This window comes from Emys orbicularis, chromosome 4 (assembly GCF_028017835.1).
Source record: "Emys orbicularis isolate rEmyOrb1 chromosome 4, rEmyOrb1.hap1, whole genome shotgun sequence".
Lineage (NCBI taxonomy): Eukaryota > Metazoa > Chordata > Testudines > Emydidae > Emys > Emys orbicularis.
In genome coordinates this window covers 116643208-116662256 of record NC_088686.1, presented here as the reverse complement: position 1 = coordinate 116662256, position 19049 = coordinate 116643208, and the positions used below count along the sequence as shown (strand labels likewise).

The 19049-nt window shown below is 43.4% G+C and overlaps 1 protein-coding gene across 1 annotated transcript in view; it reads left to right on the top strand.

Moving 5' to 3' along the window:
• The first annotated feature begins 5286 nt into the window (after window positions 1-5286).
• Window positions 5287-19049, top strand: part of IGF2 (insulin like growth factor 2) — a 30798-nt gene continuing 17035 nt past the window's right edge. Inside the window, exon 1 of the mRNA XM_065404006.1 lies at window positions 5287-5385. Coding sequence (XP_065260078.1) covers window positions 5287-5385 — 99 coding nt within the window. The remainder of the gene's footprint in view (window positions 5386-19049) is intronic.

Sequence of the window (19049 nt, the reverse complement as noted above, 5' to 3'; positions counted from 1 at the left end):
TAAGCAATTTCACTGACTCCAAGAGCAACATCATCGTTGATAGTACAGTAGCATCTAGAGACCTCAATGCAGCTAGGTGCTGTACATACATACCACAAGGGGCAGTCTTTGACCTGAAGAGCTTACTATTTAAATGGACAAGATGGAGAGAGAGAAGGTAGGAGAGGTAATATCTTTTATTGGTGGAAGGTACAAGCTTTCCACGAACAGTAGTTGGTCCAGTAAAAGGTATTACTTCACCTACCTTGTGTCTCTCCTATCCTGGGACCAGCCTGACTACAATAATACTGCGACCAAAGATGGAGAAAGGGAGCATTATCAGATGGGGTACTGAGGCACAGAGAGATTAGATAACTTGACCCAGGTTGCACAGGAAGACTGTAGCAGAGCAAGAAGCTGACCCCAGCTCTTTTGAGTTCTAGCCCAGTACCTTCACCCAGGACCATTGTCTTTCTCTGAAAAGAGCCTGACCAAAGAACTACTCTGTTGTGGAAAGCCAAAGGACTAGCAGTTCAAAAAGTGAGTCAGAAGAGGAGGTAGAAAGAGACAATAAAATGCCCTGTTTTGTCTCTCCTCAGGTTTTTGCTGCGCTGACGCTGCAAAATTCAGATCAGAATTCCCAACACCGTTTGTTGGATCTAAGAGTCCAGCTCATTTTAAATGCTCCTGGAACTTCAGAGAGGGAGTGACAGGGCTAAGTAATGAATGACAGCAAAGGTGAGGGTCTCTGATAAGGTGGGAAGTGGCTTCTGGAGAACATTTAAGAATCACATCCAATGATCATCCTGAAGACAATGAGGACTAGACACAAGGACCCACTGACAGAAGCGCAGCAGCAAGGAAAAAAACAGTCAAAGACATGCCTGAAAGATACATAGCTGGGATTCCAGAATTCCTCAGAGGTATTTTGTCTTAGCCAACATACTGTGCTGTTTTAAAGCAATTAATTACTCAACAGACGTATCTCCACCATTCCACCCTGCTTAGAATCTCTATGGCAAATCAAGATCTAGTATATAGTTCATAAATTGTATTATGTGTACATTAATTGTAACAAGATGTATCAGATACATTTAAAATATTACCCAATTTGTGATATTCCCTGCCTAAGGCAGGACCAGGTATACCTATTATATGTGAAGTTCTTCTGGATTTTCTATGAAGAGAGAGACCCATAGATAGAAGTAGAGTCAGCCTAAAGACAGCTGTAGAATACATCAGGAGCAGAGGGGATCTTGGCCCATGTCTACACACATAAGTTGCACCAATTTAACCAACATTTATTTGAACCCCTATATGGACCCACTTAAACGTCTTTAAAACAGAATATATTGGTTTAGCATGTGCCTGTAAATTTATTGCAGCAAATGAAACCAATATAAACCAGATTAAAACTGATTTCAGCGTGTCCACACAGGGGGTTGCATCAGTTTATCTACAATGGTTTAAAACCATACCTTTAGTCAAACTGTGCAATGTTGTGTTTCAACCAGGCTTTAGATTGTAGGGATTTGCTACTGACAGAAGGCAGGTGTTGTAGCAGGAAAAATTGCCTTTGTGTTGCTGCTGTTCCACAAAGCCATCCAGTGGGTGACAGAAAAATATTGCTATTTGTTACTGGGTAAAACCTACGGGCCCCAGCTGAGATCAGAGCCCTATCCTGTTAGGTGCTGCACAGACGCATAGTGAGACACAGTCCCTGCCCCAACAGGATTCCAATCTATAAAGTTTCTCATCTGCCCTCCTGCACCATATTTCCCAGGCATCACTGGCAAGCTAGATTATTCCATAGCCATACACAGAACGTCATAATTCTATATATTTGCACAATGCTATAAAGGCCAACTTTGTCCCTTGTTATTTGGAAGGGCTGATTGTGCCTGTCAGAGTTTCACATTTGTGCTTAAAGGAGTTTGGACTTTCCTCCCCATGACATTCCAGTGAGTATTTCCATGGAAATGCTAGAAAGAAAGAAAGAAAGAAAGAAAGAAAGAAAGAAAGAAGTGATATGGTTAGCTGTCAGTACAGCCTCAGAGCTATTTTTCTTCCCTCTGCTGCTACATCATACCTTCTTTGGATCAATTCACCTCTCAGGGAATAAACTCAAACGAGGTTAATCCTGGGTTTTGCCCTCTCCCCCATTTCTTCCTACTGACGTAAGGATGATATTTGCCTGAGGCTTAATGTGTTTTTCTTTATTTTGCTTTGATTTCCAATCTCTTCTCTCCCCCCCCCCCCCAAATACAGACACACTCACTCCTTTAAAGACGGGAAAATAACCTGCTTTTTTTCTCTTTCGGTCAACAGCTCTTTCTTTTGTGTCTTTCTTTCTTTCTTATCCTCCCCTCTCTCTCTCTCTCTCTCTCTTTCTTGACACAATGCACTATTTATTTGCACTGAAGGATAACTAAGAAGCAATTAAAAGATCAAAGGCACAAACACAAGTGGATCCAATGGCAACTTGTGGGGTTTATTTTGTTGTCCGTGGTGATGTTGTTGATGAAGGCTCACCCAAAATGCTGGTTGTTTTCACTGAGCTGGTGAGACACCTCACATGATGGGGTCATCTCTTCCTTACAATATAGTTTTTGATTATCATTATTGTTCACCCTCTTTGTTTGCTGTTGCAGTTGTTTACTGGAAAATCACTTGTTTTTCTCAGAGAGATTAGCCCTCTCACCCTCTCTAGGTTTCTTTTGTCTACTCAAAGGAGGTGCTGGTGGCAAGTTGGGGGAAGGGAAGTCAGTTCTTCTCTCTGGGCTGCTAACAGCCCCATTTGACCACCATGGGTATGGTTTTGTTTTTAAACAAATGGGGAAGGATCATTGTGAAAACGAATACAACTTTCTTTCCCATCTACTGAAAGTTTTACATTGATGAGGTGTAAAGGTATATGGCCAAGATTTCCAAACTGGGGTGTCTAAAGTTAGCCTCATAAATCCATATTTAGGCACCTAAAGAAGTGGCCAGGTTTTCAAAAGTGCTGAGCACTTAGCAGCTAATTTCCACTGAGGTGTGGAAAACCAAACCACTTATTTAAGTGCCTATATATGGATTTAGGTGCCTAACTTTAGGGTGAAAATCTTTCCTGTATGTATGTTTTATCAACACCATGTCCTCCTCCCTGTTCTGATGACAGCTTTAGTTTAAGGACATTGCACTGGCATTGGATTGTTTGGTGGGTCTGAAATGCAATGACACAATCCAAACACGGAAAGAAAATTAGGGTCGAATGATGTGATCAAAAGAACAACCTGATGAATGAACAGATTCTTGAGAGGGTGACATATGTCCTTTGGGAGGTCAAAAGCCTATAAAGAAAGTACCAGCTCTTCTCCCTCTTCAGTTTGTCTTTGGAGGGTTTGGGAGAAATCTTCTAAATTCCACTTGTTTGGAGCAATCCTTCAGTCAGTTCCCAACCTCAGAGAGAAAAAAACCCAACAATTATAAAAATAAAGCATTATTTTCTATTGTTTAAGTGTGCATTGGCACATTGTAACCATGCCTTGTACATCCTAGCTACTGAATTTCATTAACTATTTGGGCACTGACTGGGACCTGGGAGGTCAGGAGACCTGGGTTCTATTCCCATCTATGACACTGACCTGCTGCATGACCTTGGACAAGTCAGTTCACCTCTCTTTCCCCTCCTGCTCTTTGTCTTGTCCGTATAGATTGTAAGCTCTTCAGGGCAGGGCACCGCTATCTTACTTATATGTATCTGCAGCACCTAGCGCAGTGGGGCCCCTATCTCAGTGGGCGTCTCTGGGCACTACAGTAGCAATAATAATACATTTAGACCCCAACCTTGCACAGCTTTACACGCACAATTAACTATAAATATGGGAGAAGTCCCATTATCTTAAATGGGATTATTCATATGCATAAATCTTTGCAGAATGGGACCTTAATTAGGTTGGTTGACAACTAAAAGTCAGCATGAGAGTCAGCGTACAGCACTAGGTGCAGAACATACTGTATCTGTCTGCCCTAGATAGGCAAAGCCTCCATATTTACTTTAGGATAGCAAGGATGTCAATGAAGTTATGAATGATTAACAGCTTACCAATCACAGTGAACAACCCCCTCCCATGCCTACCTGCTTGCTTCTGAAATCCTTCGTGTGTCCAGTCACTTCAGTAGGTAGGTGACTGTAAATCCTGCCTCCCATACCAACTTCTTCACTGACTGAAAATCACCTTCACTAATCACTGAAACTTGTCTTTACCCCAGGAGTTATTTTGAAGGTAACCTGCAGGACCAACGGTGAAAATGCTGCCATTGAAAATAAAGATCAAATATTAGAGTAGCCATCTAGATTTTATTTCTTGGCAAGCGAGGAATTTTGACCAAATTAAGGAGCTCAGAGGAAGTTGTGTAAAAGGAGGAAAGATCAGATTCAAGATGAAACAGGCACCTTTAAAGAAAAGTACTCTCTGACTTGGATGAAGAGATTTCAGTGTGCAAAATGGGTAGTTTGCCCCATGGAAAAGAACAATGTGGACTCACTACTTGATACCCATTGGCTAATGAATCACGACTCAGCTGATATTGGGTTTTTTTCCCCATAGGAATATTGGTGAAATTAAATGAAACACTGATGAGCTCAAAGGCAACCATTCCTAAACATTTGGTAGCCTTAGTCTGGAATTTGGTAGCCGTAATAGGGCATTTGGCAACCCCAGAATGATCTGCTCTTTTCTGAAAAATAAAAAAATGCATTCATCTGTCCACATTCTTATTGCTCATTTTACCTGCATCTGAAAAGCAGCATGCAATGAAAGCAGACACCCTCCTTCTGCCCTCACCCAAAGGACAGATATTTTTTTCTGCATGGAGCAGTAGCTGCATTCAGCCCCCTGAGAGGAACATTCTATGAAACCATGTTATTGAAACTTTTTCCTAGTGTGAGACTCCGAGGGTTACACGAGAGAGAGAGAGAGGGAGGGGGAAAGAGGGGTTAGATAACTTCTGCAAGGTTATTGGCTGAGTTGCCTTGATCGTTGTTACAGTAGAAGTTGGAGCATGCCCATTGGATGGTGTATAAAAGAAGGGGCAGTGAGTGCTCTCAGCCTGTCTCCTCAGTTGTGGAGCAGCTAATTGAGAATATAGCTGCAGCTGGGAGAACCAAGCCCCACCAGCTCAGACTCTTGGAAAAGCAAGAACAAGCCAAGAGACAGCAAAGAAAAAACAGCAACATCCTCGTAAAACAAGGACTTGACACACCAAAAACCTCCCCCAAAATTACACTAAACAGCAAACAAACAAACCAAGCAGGACAGAAGCATGTCAGGAGCAGAGAGATACATGGATGAATGCTGCAGTCACCCAGCCTTACTCCAGGTCTGCACACAAGAAGTTGAAAGTAGCAGTGGAAGTTTAAAGGTAAGGACAACATTAAACAACCCATGTTGGACTTGTCTCTAGTACCATAGCAGGCAGAGCCAGGGCAGAGGGGGCAGCCAGGGGGCTCGCTGAGCTAAGATCAGCAGCATCAGACTTTTTGATGGTCAGCCCAGCAGATCCAGAGACTCCACTCTGACTCGTCCTTTTGCTTAGCGCGCGCGTGTCCCCAGTTCACAGAAGGACACGGGTTGGAAATGAGCTAAAAAAGCTGCCCAGCTTACTGCGAGAGATCCCTCTCCTGCAGGAGCCAGGGGCCGGGCTTGGCTTTTTCTTTTTTAAGCAAGGCAGGAGGGTTTTGGTTGTGTAGCTTTGGAGTCATGCAAACAACGTGATTACAACCAGGAGCAGCGTTTGGGTGAAATGTTTGTATTTCTTGTTGCTGCATCCCGGCATCTTCTGTGTAAGTGAGTGATGGTGAAGTCCTTGCAAGAGGGTGCAATGGGATATTTGCAAAAGTGACCGGTGTAGGAGAGCGAGAGTATTTATGAACTGCTCCCCCCCCCCCCCCCCCTTCTTCCTTGGTTGCGTGTGGAGCTTGGGTTTTGGAAACAGAAAAGCAAAAGTTCCCTCCTGACTGCAGTTCCCCTTTAGGGTCGCTAGAGGGACCTCAAATGACGGCCCAGACTGAGTCGCCTCACTTTAAACTAGAGGACTGGACTTCTCCCAGTGAGAGCCTAACAGGTTAAAAAAGGGAACGGTGACACCAATTGCTGGCTAGGCTGTAACAGCATTGCACGGTAGGGACTGGCTGTAGAGGACTGAGATGAGAGCTGTGCTCCTGCAAGGGGGTGGCTCACGCTTAAAAAATTGGTGTATGTCTGCGCACTGTACCTGCTGGGACATTGCTCTTCACTAAGGGGAGGGGAGTTGAGACCTGTCATTGGGGGAACGCAGGAAACTCATATGCTAGCTCTGGACTCTTGAGTCCTTGTATGAATGGAGATACTGGCATCATGCCGGGATTCCCAGACTGGAGTTGGAGCATAGCACACTTTTTTTTTTAATGGATTTTCTGCTGCTTGTGCATGTGTGCATATGTTCATTTAAAGCTTAAAAGTAAATGAGAAGCATTGCCCTTGTATACCAACACCACAGCCAGTGTCGGAAACTGCATAGCAGGTGATCATGGGAGGCTGTGCATGGAGAATGATATATGGAACTAAATAGGAATGTTTATTTCATAGGCAAATACTAAGATCACCTTAAGTGTGTGTGTATTTATATTAGAGGGTTCAAGGCACAACATCCCTAATCTGAGTGCAGATTGGAGTGTTTGGATCTCATTTCTATTATACGAGGTCATGCAAGGTCACCTATGGGCTATTGGACAGAACTTTAAATAGACTTCTTCTAACGAAGTATTGTATGCTTTTCTTAAGTTGTTTGGCAGGGGGGAATATTAAGATTGTGCATTGTGTGGAAGGGACGGACAGTTCTTTAGCTTCAGAGCCTAAAGAGATTATTAAGCACTATTCTGAAAAACACTGCAGCATGTTCGGTCTCAGAGGAATGAAAATTCGGAGAGGAAAAACAAGAAAATGAAGCCAAAATGGAGTGAGAGTTAATGGTTGGCATGAAGCCTTCTACTTTGTGTGGAGTCTTTTTTTTTCTTTCTTCTTCTTCTTCCTTCCTTCCCAATTGCTTTTCCCTACAGTAATTGTTTTAAGAGAGCAACTTGGAAAGGTTTTAGCACTCTGTTCAGCGGTAGGGAATTGGGGCACACGAGGAAACTTAGATTTAACATAACTGTACCAGCAGATGTGACTGCCTTGCTTTCAACCAGTGGTACGTCAACAGGGTTTCTGATACACTAGGTCTTGCTCAGGCAACATCGAGCAATCAAGTGTAAAAATAAGACTTGTGTGGGTGGTTTTAAATAGACACTTTGGGAGAGCCTCTGTTTTAAACCCTTAGGTTGGAACTTCCCTATACAAAGTATATAGTTTTCTTACTAACACCAGGACAGGCTGTGGAGCCCAAGGTTTGCAGAAGGAGGTTTTGTTTTTTTGACATAACAAGTTGTTGGGCTTTTATTTTTCCCCCTGGGTTTGTTTGGATCAAGGTAGGAGAGTTCAGGAGTCTGGGTCCAAGGTTTTGTGAGGGTGACTCGGGTTGCATATTAGGGAAACAATGAAACACCGTAATCTGGGGCAGTAAAACCAGATGACATTTCTGGTTTGGGCTTCTCTGGACCAAAACTGACAAGTTTGGTGGTGGGGAGAATGGGTCACAGTTGTAAAACCCGCTCCGATTTGTTGACAGACACATGTTCACTTAACCTTTCAAAGGGGCTTGCTGTGAAAATTCTTAAAGGGATAAACAAATCCACTTTTCCTGCAAAAAAAAATGTTGGGCTTTTCCCCCTTCCCAGCAAAATCTCAAAGCCAAAATATGTGTGTGTGTGTGTGCGCGCGCTTTCTACTGATGATCCTTTACTATAACCTGTGTGGGAGGATCACTGGCTGGACCAAACTACTACACAGAGTCTTCATCCAAAGCCCAGTGAAGTCATTGCGAGTCTTTCCATCGATGACAATGGGTTTTGGATCAGGCCCCAGCTGCATAACAGAGCATTATAAGAAGGAATTGCTCTAGTTTTTAAAATAAAGCAAACACAGGTCTTATTTTTAGAGAGACAGAGAATCTGATGCTTTTTCAGGATCACGTAGGAGCACTGCAGGTGGCCCACCTTCTCCTGTCCACTACCAGTGCATATCCTGGGACTGAGCTCTCAAATCCTACTTTGGTTTGTCTTTGCTTTAAAAGCTTCTATATCTAGAGAACGGCTGGGGCGGGGTGTGTGTGTGTGTGGGGGTGGTTTACTGGCTTCAGTGAGAGAGGAATAAAATACACATACTGATCACTTATTTGAAATGGAACTGAAAGGGTTAACCATGCTCTGCCGAGACCTAAAGCCAGTTCAATGTGTTGTGGGAATATCACTTGCCAGAACACTCCAATCACCACAATTTCTGATTAAACGGCTCAACTCTTCTCTCTTTATCGTTCCGCTTGCTTTGCTGTATTTGCTTCCAAAACCTGGAGTAAATCAGAAAAAGTTAAATTAGGCTACTAACACTGACTTTGAAATCCCTTCTCCAGATTCTGCCAGCTGTCTTTAGAAGAGTTAAGCAAGATTTCATTTCCCTTTTTAATGCAATAAATCAAATATTTCTGGGCTGCATACCAAAGTTTGTGCAATACACTCCTGAGTAAATAATACTGAGTACCCCTTTCACCTTTTTCTAGTTTGATTTCCCCCCCCCCCATAGCTACAATAGTCTTTGCTGGGGAAACTAACACCTACTGTACAGAGAGAGACCCCTTCATCCCCCATGTGGGCCAGAGGGAGCTGCGGGGTATGGAGGGAACCCTCTTCCCAGAGTGGGGCAGGGAGGGGCACATTTCCCATTTAAGACACAAGAAAGTAAGAGCTAACGGTGTTGCCAGCCTCCAGCATATAACAATCATGAGTCAGGTGCCAAAAAATCATAAGATTGGCTTAAATCATGTGATTTTTAAAACTAGCACACTTGGGGTTCATGTTATCTGCCTTCCGGTGTTTGAGAGCTGTCCTTTCATCTCAACCATGAGGGCTAGAAACTTCATTTTTTTTTTTTTTTAATTAAAGCTGAGTGTTTCATACAATCACATGATTCCAGGACCTAGAGCTTTAAGGAAACACCAAATATCATGAGAACTGGCAGCACTGGGGCTCACTAAGCATGTTCCCAGGAGCCACAGTGGCATGTTGTACAAAGATTAGTCCTCAGAAAACTACTGAAGTTACCCTGAAGCCACTCCCTAGCAACTCACTTCCAGAGTAATGCATAGCATAGGCTTCCTTCATAATACCACTGTGCCATCTGACATGGCACTGGGCTCTGAGTTCCTCCCCCTTCCTATACAGGGAAGGCTTCTCTCTTCTGACTGTTAGAATGCTGTGAAATACCTGCATCCCATGTTACTGTGACTGCTTTGCCATTCTAAGTACAGGTCTGACATTCTAAGTACAGGTCTGTCTCATCTTACGTGGGGGTTCCGTTCTGCGGTTAGCGCGTAAAGCGAAAACCGCGTATAGCCAAAACCCCATTGAGTTCAATGGCGGGCGAAATCCCCCGCACTACAGGTATAGTATTAAAACTGTTGTTTTTCTCTTTTTTTTGTTTTTGTTTTTTTTGTTTTTGCCGACCACGTAAAGTTGAAATCGCGCATGTTAAATGCGCGTAAGATGCGACAGACCTGTATTAAGATGAAACACCTTCCCCTGCCCTCTTATAACTTCCAGACACTCCCAGGTCCCTGGAGCGGTAACATCACCTCTGTCCTGGGTGTGCGTTAAGTCAAGGCCTGACTTTCAGAGATGCTGAGCATCTGCATTCTCCCATTGACGTCAGCTGGAGTTCTGGATACTCAGCACTTCTGAAAAATCAGAGTCCGGATTCTTGTTTATACTGCCAGAGTGGTGTCAAGGGGCCTTTAGAGAGGAAGCGTTTCCCAATGGTTTGGGCATCAGCCTGGGATTTGGGAGACTGGCTTCGCAACAGACTTCCTGTGTGACTTTGGGCAGGTCACTCAATCACGCTGAGCTTCGGTTTCCCATGTGTAACTGCCCTGTCTCTGAGGGGTGCATTGAGGATCAAGTCATTAAAGATTGTGAGGCACCCCAACAGTATGGTAATAGGGGAGGCACATAAGTACCTGAGATGGTGTAATTGAGAATCAGGCAGTCCCTGTGGAACTGCCATGCAATCTCCTGCCTAATATGGTTGAATACATGAGCTTAAGCACACGCCTTAGTCACTCATTATGTCTATTAATGTAGGCTTAATTCTCCCTTGCCCTGTTACATGCGTAATTACTTACACCAGTGCAAAGTGAGTGTGAAATGATATCACATGGGAATTGCAGCTTTACAAACCCATTATGCAGTGTAAGTGATTTCCCAAGGGGAAGAATTGGACCCACGGTCTCTGACTCAAATCTTGCAGATTGGGCCATCTCTCTAATTTGATCCTTCTGGTAGAATTAAACTCTAAAGTGGGCCAGACCAAAGGAGGAACTTGATCAGTCAGAAAGTTTGGTATCTTGCCTGACTGGGAGCTCACACAGGAGAGAGGCATCACAGGGGTCTAGTAGCCTAAGCACAGACCTGCACACAAGGAACTTCTGCATTCTCAGCTCAGCTCTGGTACAGTACCTTCGGTTGGCCACAACTCGTTGGCCTCTTCTCCAGCACTTGAATGGAGCTAACATACCCAGCTGAGTGGGCTGTATGTCGTTAAAAAAAACATCTGTAACAGCAATAAGGGAGGCTGTGCCACAAGCTTCAACTCACGACACAGCAGAGTGCAGGTATCCTGCATAATCTCACATGGCCACTCACGTATTGCTGGCATACCACTGCATGGGTGAGACTGCTATTGCAGCATCTCTGAGTACCATTCAGGGCTCGTCTAATTATTATTAGGGCTGTCAAATGATTAAAATAATTTATTGTGATTAATCACAGTTTTAATCGTGCTGTTAAATAATAATAGAATATCATTTATTTAAATATTTTGGATGTTTTCTATATTTTCAAATATATTGATTTCAATTACTACACAACACAAAGGATACAGTGCTTACTTTGTTATTATTTCTGATTACAGATATTTGCACTCTAAAAAAGATATACCAAAGAAATAGTATTTTTCAATTCATCTGAGGCAGTGCGATCTCTTTATCATGAAAGTGCATTACAGGGTGGGGAATTATAGGTAGGACCTTGTAGATATAAACAAACTTGTCTTAGCGATTGACTAAATAACAAGTAGGACTGAGTGGACTTGTAGGCTCTAAAGTTTTACCTTGTTTTATTTTTGAATGCAGTTATGTAACAAAAACAAATCTACATTTGTAAGTTGCACTTTCACGATAAGGAGATTATACTACAGTACTTGTACGAGGTGAATTGAAAAATAGTATTTCTTTTGTTTATCTTTGTTACAGTGCAGATATTTGTAATAAAAAATAAAGTAAGCACTGCACTTCACTGTAGTAATTGAAATCAATATATTTAAAAAGTAGAAAAACATTCAAAAATATTTATAATAAATTTAAATTGGAATTAACAGTACAATTAAAACTGCGATTAATCACAATTATTTTTTTAAATCAAGTTAATTTGTTTTGAGTTAATCACTTGAGTTAACGATGATTAATTGACAGCCCTAATTATTATTAGTTTTTTTATACTGGTATAGCCATACCAATGTAGCTATAATAGAGAAGAAAACCCTGTATGGCTGAGCTTCACCGGGACAACTTTAGTGGCCCTTAGAGGCTCCAAATCAGGGATCAGCGCCCCACTGTGCAAGCCATTGTGCAAACAGCCTCCATCTCTGAAGAGGTGACTATATAAACTTGCCCCAGTTTCAGCCCCACTTTACCCCAGTGCAAATGCATCTGCGCTGGGGCTTTACATGAGCGTAGCTTATATCAGTGCAAAAATCCCTGAAACAGACAAGCCTTTTTAGATAGTCACTTGGAAATGGGGTGGAGGGTAAATAGACACACCTGACTCGGTGCGGGGCAGATGGCATGCTGCAGGTGAATAGGATTCATGCTCTTGTCTTGTTTCAGCTCCTTGCTTGTTGAACAGTGCTGGGGAAGCAGATGGTAGAAGCCTGTTATCATCTAAGGGAATCCTAAGTTTGATTTACTTGATCAGTGAGGGACCAATCAGCCTGGGTAACTGAGAGGAAGAATTTGCATCCTCCTATCTTATGCTGCAGTGGGCCTGGAAGAGGCAGCTTTTGTGTGGGTTCAGTGCAGGGGCTTCTCCGCACGCTGCTTCTCCGTTAGACCCTGACCTAGGGGGCTGACTTTCTCTGGAGGGGAGAGGGATATTCAGTCTCCCTCTCTCTCCCCCTGTACACTGATGCACACAAGTAGAGGAACAGCTCCTCTGCTGAACAGTGTGGAAACATTGCGTGGGAGCAGGTGTCGCTGAACGAGCAGAGAAATTACAATGAACTGAGGAGAGAGCAAGCAGCCAAAGACAAATGTTACAGTAAAACTAGCCACTCGAGGGACACTACGCTACAAAAAATAACCATGTTTAAACTCGTATAAAACATGCTTGTGGCCCAACAAGCTTTATAAACCTGGTGGATTTTTACTTGTCTGTGTGTAGAGAAAATCATATTATAATGATGTTATAGGATAATTGTTTAACCCTGGTAAGGACTCTTTGACTTCGTGTCCATGCAGGCAAGGAGAAACAGCATTATACACACAGCTGAGCCAACCTCATTTCACAAGAGTACAACGGGTTGATTTTTTTTTTCTAGTGAAGACCCCCCACGCCCCGCCTCGACATGGTGCTGTGCACCTTACATCTTAGCCAGAAAAACTTCCTGAGTAGGTTGAATATTGCCAGCCATTTTCAGGCCTAATTTATTTGTATTCTACTAGTGCCTAAGACCTCATTGTGCTAAATCCTATACACACAGTAAGAGACTGTCCCAGCCCTGAAAAGCGTACAGTCAAAATAGACAAGACAGACAAAAGGTGGAAGAAAGGAAGTATCATCCCTATTTTACCAGTGGGGAACTAAGGCAAGGGCAGATTAAGAGACTTGCCCAAGGTCACACAGCAAGGTTGTGGCAGAGCTAGGAACTGAACCTAGATCTCTCCGACAACAACGGGCAGCGTATCCCGACTGGAATTTAGGAGGCTTCCTCCTGCAAAGTGATTTTGTAACCAGAAAAAGATAGGCTTTGTACATTTGCGGAAGTGACCCCTGAAACACCTCTCCCCTTCCAGATTGGGGTGGGATGTAACTGGAGAGGAAAGAGAGCACATTGAATGACCTCCAGGCACTCTGCAAGTGACAATGTCACAGAGGTCAGAAGGCCCATACAGAACTTGTCATGCAGTCAAGCCTGCTGGGTATTCCAGAGAATAAACATGGCAAATGGATAAATAAAGGTCTATGGGACTGTGTAGTGTTGCAGCTGCTTTAACCAGGGAGAAAGTGCAGCACTAGGTAGTAAATATGCTTTTTGCTTGCTTGCCTGCCTGCTTGCCTGTCTGGTTTCTCATTACATTGTTCTGTGGAAGGGAGGGGAAAAAAATACACGCAAGGTGAAAATCACCCTGAGACCTGTCTGGAAAGAGCCAGCATTCAAAGTGAGAGGAGGGGTTACAGACTAGGCAGTTCATTGGATCACACATGACCATATCGGTATTGGGTTAGATTACATCATCAGTACCATCTCTGTCCTCACAGCCTTTAATACAGGATATTAAAAAGGGGCTCTGTACCTGAGTCACTGGGTCATTTTTAGGGTGGAGAGTAAACTGATGGCACGAGTTTACTCTGATTGTCTCCTCACCTGTATGGGGAGAAGGGGTAGGGGGGCCAGCTTAGCACTAAATAACAAAACAGAGGTAATTTAAGTCTGGAGGTGCTGGCATTTTCCAAAGGAACTGAAGTTTTTTCCCACAGAACTGGAATGTATCAGGTCGCACTGCTGACAAAAACTCTCCCTCCTGGTATGTTTTTATTCTCTCATGGTACATGGTAGGGATGGGGACACTAAGGGAAAAACCAGTTGTGGGCAACTCTGCTGGGGACTAGTCCACAGCTTCTTCTTTGGTTAAGGTGAAGGCTCTGGCAGGGAGGGGAAGAGCTGAATACAAGTCACTGGAGTAACTCCATGGAGGCATTTGGCCTAAGGTGTTTAGTCCATGCGGCTCTGTGGCTACTTGCTGCTCTGTTTTCTCTGCTAGTGCACACAGGTGGGTAGGAAAGGAGCTCTCCCCTGTTCTCTGTCAAGCCACTTGTCCGGGGTGGAGGGTATCACTGCCAGGGCAGAGGACTTGTAATGAGTTTAGACTAGAGGTACCAGAGAGGAACCGATCGGTCTAGCACTAACTCACTTCAGAATATCCCATTGGTTCCCTTGTGTGGTTAGGATGGGGATGGAAGTAGGTAGCTGGATACTGGCTTGCTTGGAGAGGGGTGGATCGGAGGAAGTGACCTTTGTTTCAGAGCAGCTACCCCGTGTGTTTTGGACATGACTTATCTCTGGGTTGTGAAACAGTGAGGCTCTCTGTGCATGGCATCTTTCAGAACAGTCCCACAGTGCTGACTGGCAGCGGGGGGGTGTCACTTGCTTGCCTGACAGATGTTCTTAAAGTGTGACCCTAGCTAATATTGCAGGTAAAAGTATACAGGCTTGTGGTTTGGGAGAGGATTTTATAAGGGTTCTTCCAAGATTCGGAGACAGACAAAGCCCGATATCTTTGTCCTTCTGCGGAGGGTTGTTTTTTTGCCCAGATTTGTCAAACACAAAATTAAGCAATCTCCTTTTGAGGAACTGACTATGGTGGGGTGGGGGGGAGGAGGAACTGATGACAAGTTTCTTGGTTAACCAGGGTGCTCATGTGAGTGGGAGGTTAATTGGAAGTGGGGAATGATTTGGTTGTCCTTAAGCCCCATATCAGCTGCGTGTGCAATGACACTGCCTATACACCACCTGCTGCCCTAGTGATGAGCTGCAAGCTTAGCTTAAGCCCAGGGGACGTTAAGCAATCAGAAGCCTCATAAAAATGGGATAATTGTGCTAATTAGAGATCACAGGGAGCATTGGTCACGACTCCCAACCCAGGCCATTAAATCAGGTGAAAGCCTTTTCATAGGAAACACTCTAGCTTGGAGAGACTAACAAATTTATTTGAGCATAAGCTGTAGCCCACGAAAGCTTATGCTCAAATAAATTTGTTAGTCTCTAAGGTGCCACAAGTACTCCTGTTCTTTTTGCGGATACAGACTAACATGGCTGCTACTTTGAAACTCTAGCATGGAAGAGTGTATGAAAATGAAATCATGGCTCAGTGATATTCCTGGTGCTTCTCAATGGAGGCGTTGTGCAGGCCAAAACCTCAGTAAGTGACTAAGAGCTTGATCCCCATTGAAGTCCCCACTGACCTCAGTAGTGCAGGGTCAGACTCTAAATATCATAGGAACATAAGAACGGCCATACGAGGTCAGACCAGTGGTCCATCTAGCCCAGTATCCTGTCTCTGACAATGACCAGTCCCAGATGCTTCAGAGGAAATTAACAGAACAGGGCAATTATTGAGTGATCCATCCCCTGTCGTCCAATCCCAGCTTCTGGCAGTCAGAGGTTTAGGGACACCCAGAGCAGGGGGTTGCATCCCTCACCCTCACTATTAGCCATTGATGGACCTATCCTCCATGAACTTATCTAATTCTTTATTGAACCCAGTCATACTTTTGGCCTTCACAGACCCCCCCTGGCAATGAGTTCCACAGGTTGACTGTGCATTGTATGAAGAAGGACTTTCTTATGTTTGCTTTAAACCTGCTGCCTATTAATTACATTGGGTGGCCCCGGTACTTGTATTATGTGAAGGAGTAAATAACACTTCCTTATTCACTTGTTCTACACCATTCATGATTTTATAGACTTCTATCATATCCCTCTTTAGTTTTCTCTTTTCTAAAAGAAAACATGAACCGTCCCAGTGTTTTTAATCTCTCCTTACATGGAAGCTATTTCAGACCCCTAATCATTTTTGTTGCCATTCTTTATATTTTTTCCTATTCTAATATATATTTTTTGAGATGGGGTGAACAGAACTGCATGCAGTATTCAAGGTATGGGTGTACTGTGGATTTATATAGTAGAATTATGATATTTTCTGTCTTATTATCTATCCCTTTCCTAATGGTTCCTAACATTGCTAGTTTTTTCACTCACCAGAGCAGCACCTCCTGCTGGCCGTCTCAGAGATTAGCTCTCTCAGCCAGTGCACCGTCTCCTGGTGGTGCCTCCCCCACTGCCTTCTCCTTAGTCCAGGAGCCACAGCGTCCTCTTCATGACTCAGCCCTCCAGCTATGTCACCATCCGTGTTGTCTCCTTTCCAGGGGGAAGTATCTCAAAGTTCTACAGTCCAGCCACTTCCCCATTGGTGAGTGTGGGGGGACCCAGACCCACCCACTATTCCAGGTCCCAGCGCAGGGACCCTGTAGATAGCAGCATCCAGCTGCCTCTCTTTAACTTCTCCACCAGTGCTGCTTAAGTCCCCTGAGCCACTTCCTCGTGGCTCCAGCCCCTTCTTTGCCTTCTTCTCAGGGCCTCCAGCCCGCAAGTACCAGCAGCCAGCCAAGAGCTCCCTTGGTCCCTGCCAGCAATTGTTCTGTCCAAGGTGCTACCTTCCTACAGACTGCTAGGAACCCTCCTTGGGCTCCCTGCAGCAACTGACTTACTCTGGCCCTGCAACTCATTTTATGTGAGCCCACTGGGATTGGCTGTTCTGTACAGTATCCCTCCAATTGACTGCTTCCTGTACAGCCTCCCTAGGCTGCTTTTAACCCCTTTCTTTCTGGTGTGGGGTGAACACCCCATCACAGTCTACCACTGCACATTGAGAAGATGTTTTCAGAGAACTATCCACAATGACTCCAAGATCTCTTTCTTGAGTGGTAGCAGCTAATTTAGACCCCATCATTTTGTGTGTATAGTTGGGATTATGTTTTCCAATATGCATTACTTTGCATTTATCAACACTGAATTTCATCTGCCATTTTGTTGCCCAGTCACCCAGTTTTGTGAGATCGCTTTGTAACTATTTGCAGTCAGCTTTGGACTTAACTATCTTGAGTAATTTTAGATCATCTGCAAACTTTGCCATTTCACTCTTTCCCCTTTTTTCCAGATAATTTATGAATATGTTGAACAGCACTGGTCCCAGTACAGATCCTTGGGGAACCCTTCTATTTACCTCTCTCCACTGTGAAAAATGACCATTTATTCCTACCCTTTGTTTCCTATTTTTTTAAACCAGTTACTGATCCATGGAGGAGCTTTCCTCTTATCCTGTGACAGCTTACTTTGCTTAAGAACCTTTGGCGATGGACCTTGTCAAAGGCTTTCTGGAAGTCCAACTACACTATATCCACTGGATCATCCTTTTCCATGTGCTTGTTGACACCCTCAAAGAATTCTAATAGATTGATGAACCATGGATTTCCCTTTACAAAAGCCACGTTAACTCTTCCTCAACATATCATGTTCATCCAGGTGTCCGATAATTCTATTCATTACTATAGTTTCAACCAATTTGCCTGGTACTTAAATTAGGCTTATTGGCCTGTAATTGCCAGGATTGCCTCTGTAGCCCTTTTTAAAAATTGGCGCTACATTAGGCATCTGCAGGTCATCTGGTACAGAGGCTGATTTAACCTATAGGTTACATACCACAGTTCGTAGTTCGGCATTTTAATATATGAGTTTCTCTAGAACTCTTGGGTGAATACCATCTGGTCCTGGTGACTTATGTTTAATTTATCAATATGGTCCAAAACCTCTTCTACTGACACCTCAGTCTGGGACAGTTCCTCAGATTTGTCACCTAAAAAGAATGGCTCAGGTGTGGGAATCTCCCTCACATCCTCGGCAATAAAGGCACCGGTGCAAAGAATTCCCTGAGTGCTACTTGATTATCCTGTGGCCCCACTGATTGTTTGACAGGCTTCCGGCTTCTGATGTACTTAAAAAAAAATTGGTTTTAGTTTTTATGTCTTTTGCTAGTTGCTCTTCAGATTTTTTTTTTTTTTGGCCTGCCTAATTTTACTTGACTTGCTAGAGCTTATGCACTTTTCTATTTTTCTCAATAAGATTTGACTTCTAACTTTTAAAAGAGGTCTCTAACCACCTCTTTTACTCTGTTTAGCCATGGTGGAAATTTTTTGGTCCTCTTACTTATTTTAATACATTTGTGGTATACATATAGTTTGAGCCTCTATTATGGGGTGTGTGTGTGCAGCTTGCAACTATTTCATTTTTGTGATTGTGCCTTTTAATTTCCGTTTAACTGGCCTCCTCATTTCTGTGTAGTTCCCCTATTTTGAAGTTAAATGCTACTGTAGCGGGTTTCTTTGGTATTTTCCCCTTTACAAGGATGTTAACTTCAATTAAATTATGGTTGCTATTACCAAGCGATTCAACTGTATTCACCTCTTAGACCAGATCCTATGTGCTATTTAGGATTAAACCAAGAATTGCCTTGCCTTGTGGGCTCCGGGACTAGCTGCTCCAAGAAGCAGTCATTAATGGTGTCTAGAAATTTTATCTCTGGATCCCACCCTGAGGTGACACATTCCCAGTCAATATGGGGATAGTTGAAATCCCCCATTATTATTGAGTTTTCTGTTTTTGTAGCCTCTCTAATCTCCCTGAGCATTTCACAATTACAGTCACCATCGTGGTGAGGTGGTCGGTAGTATATTCCTACTGCTATACTCTTATTACTCAAGCATGGAATTTCTATCCATAGAGATTCTATGGTACAGTTTGATTCACTGAAGATTTTTACTATATTCAACTGTATGCTTTCTTTCACATATAGTGCCACTCCCCCACCAGTGCGATGTACTGTGTCATTCCTATATATTTTGTACCCTGGCATTACTCTGTCGGATTGATTAGCATTGTTCCACCAAGTTTCTGTGATGCCTATTATCAATATCCTCATTTAATACCAGGCACTCAAGCTCACCTATCTTAGTATTTAGACTTCTAGCATTTGTATACAAGCACTTATAAAATGTGTCAATATTTAGT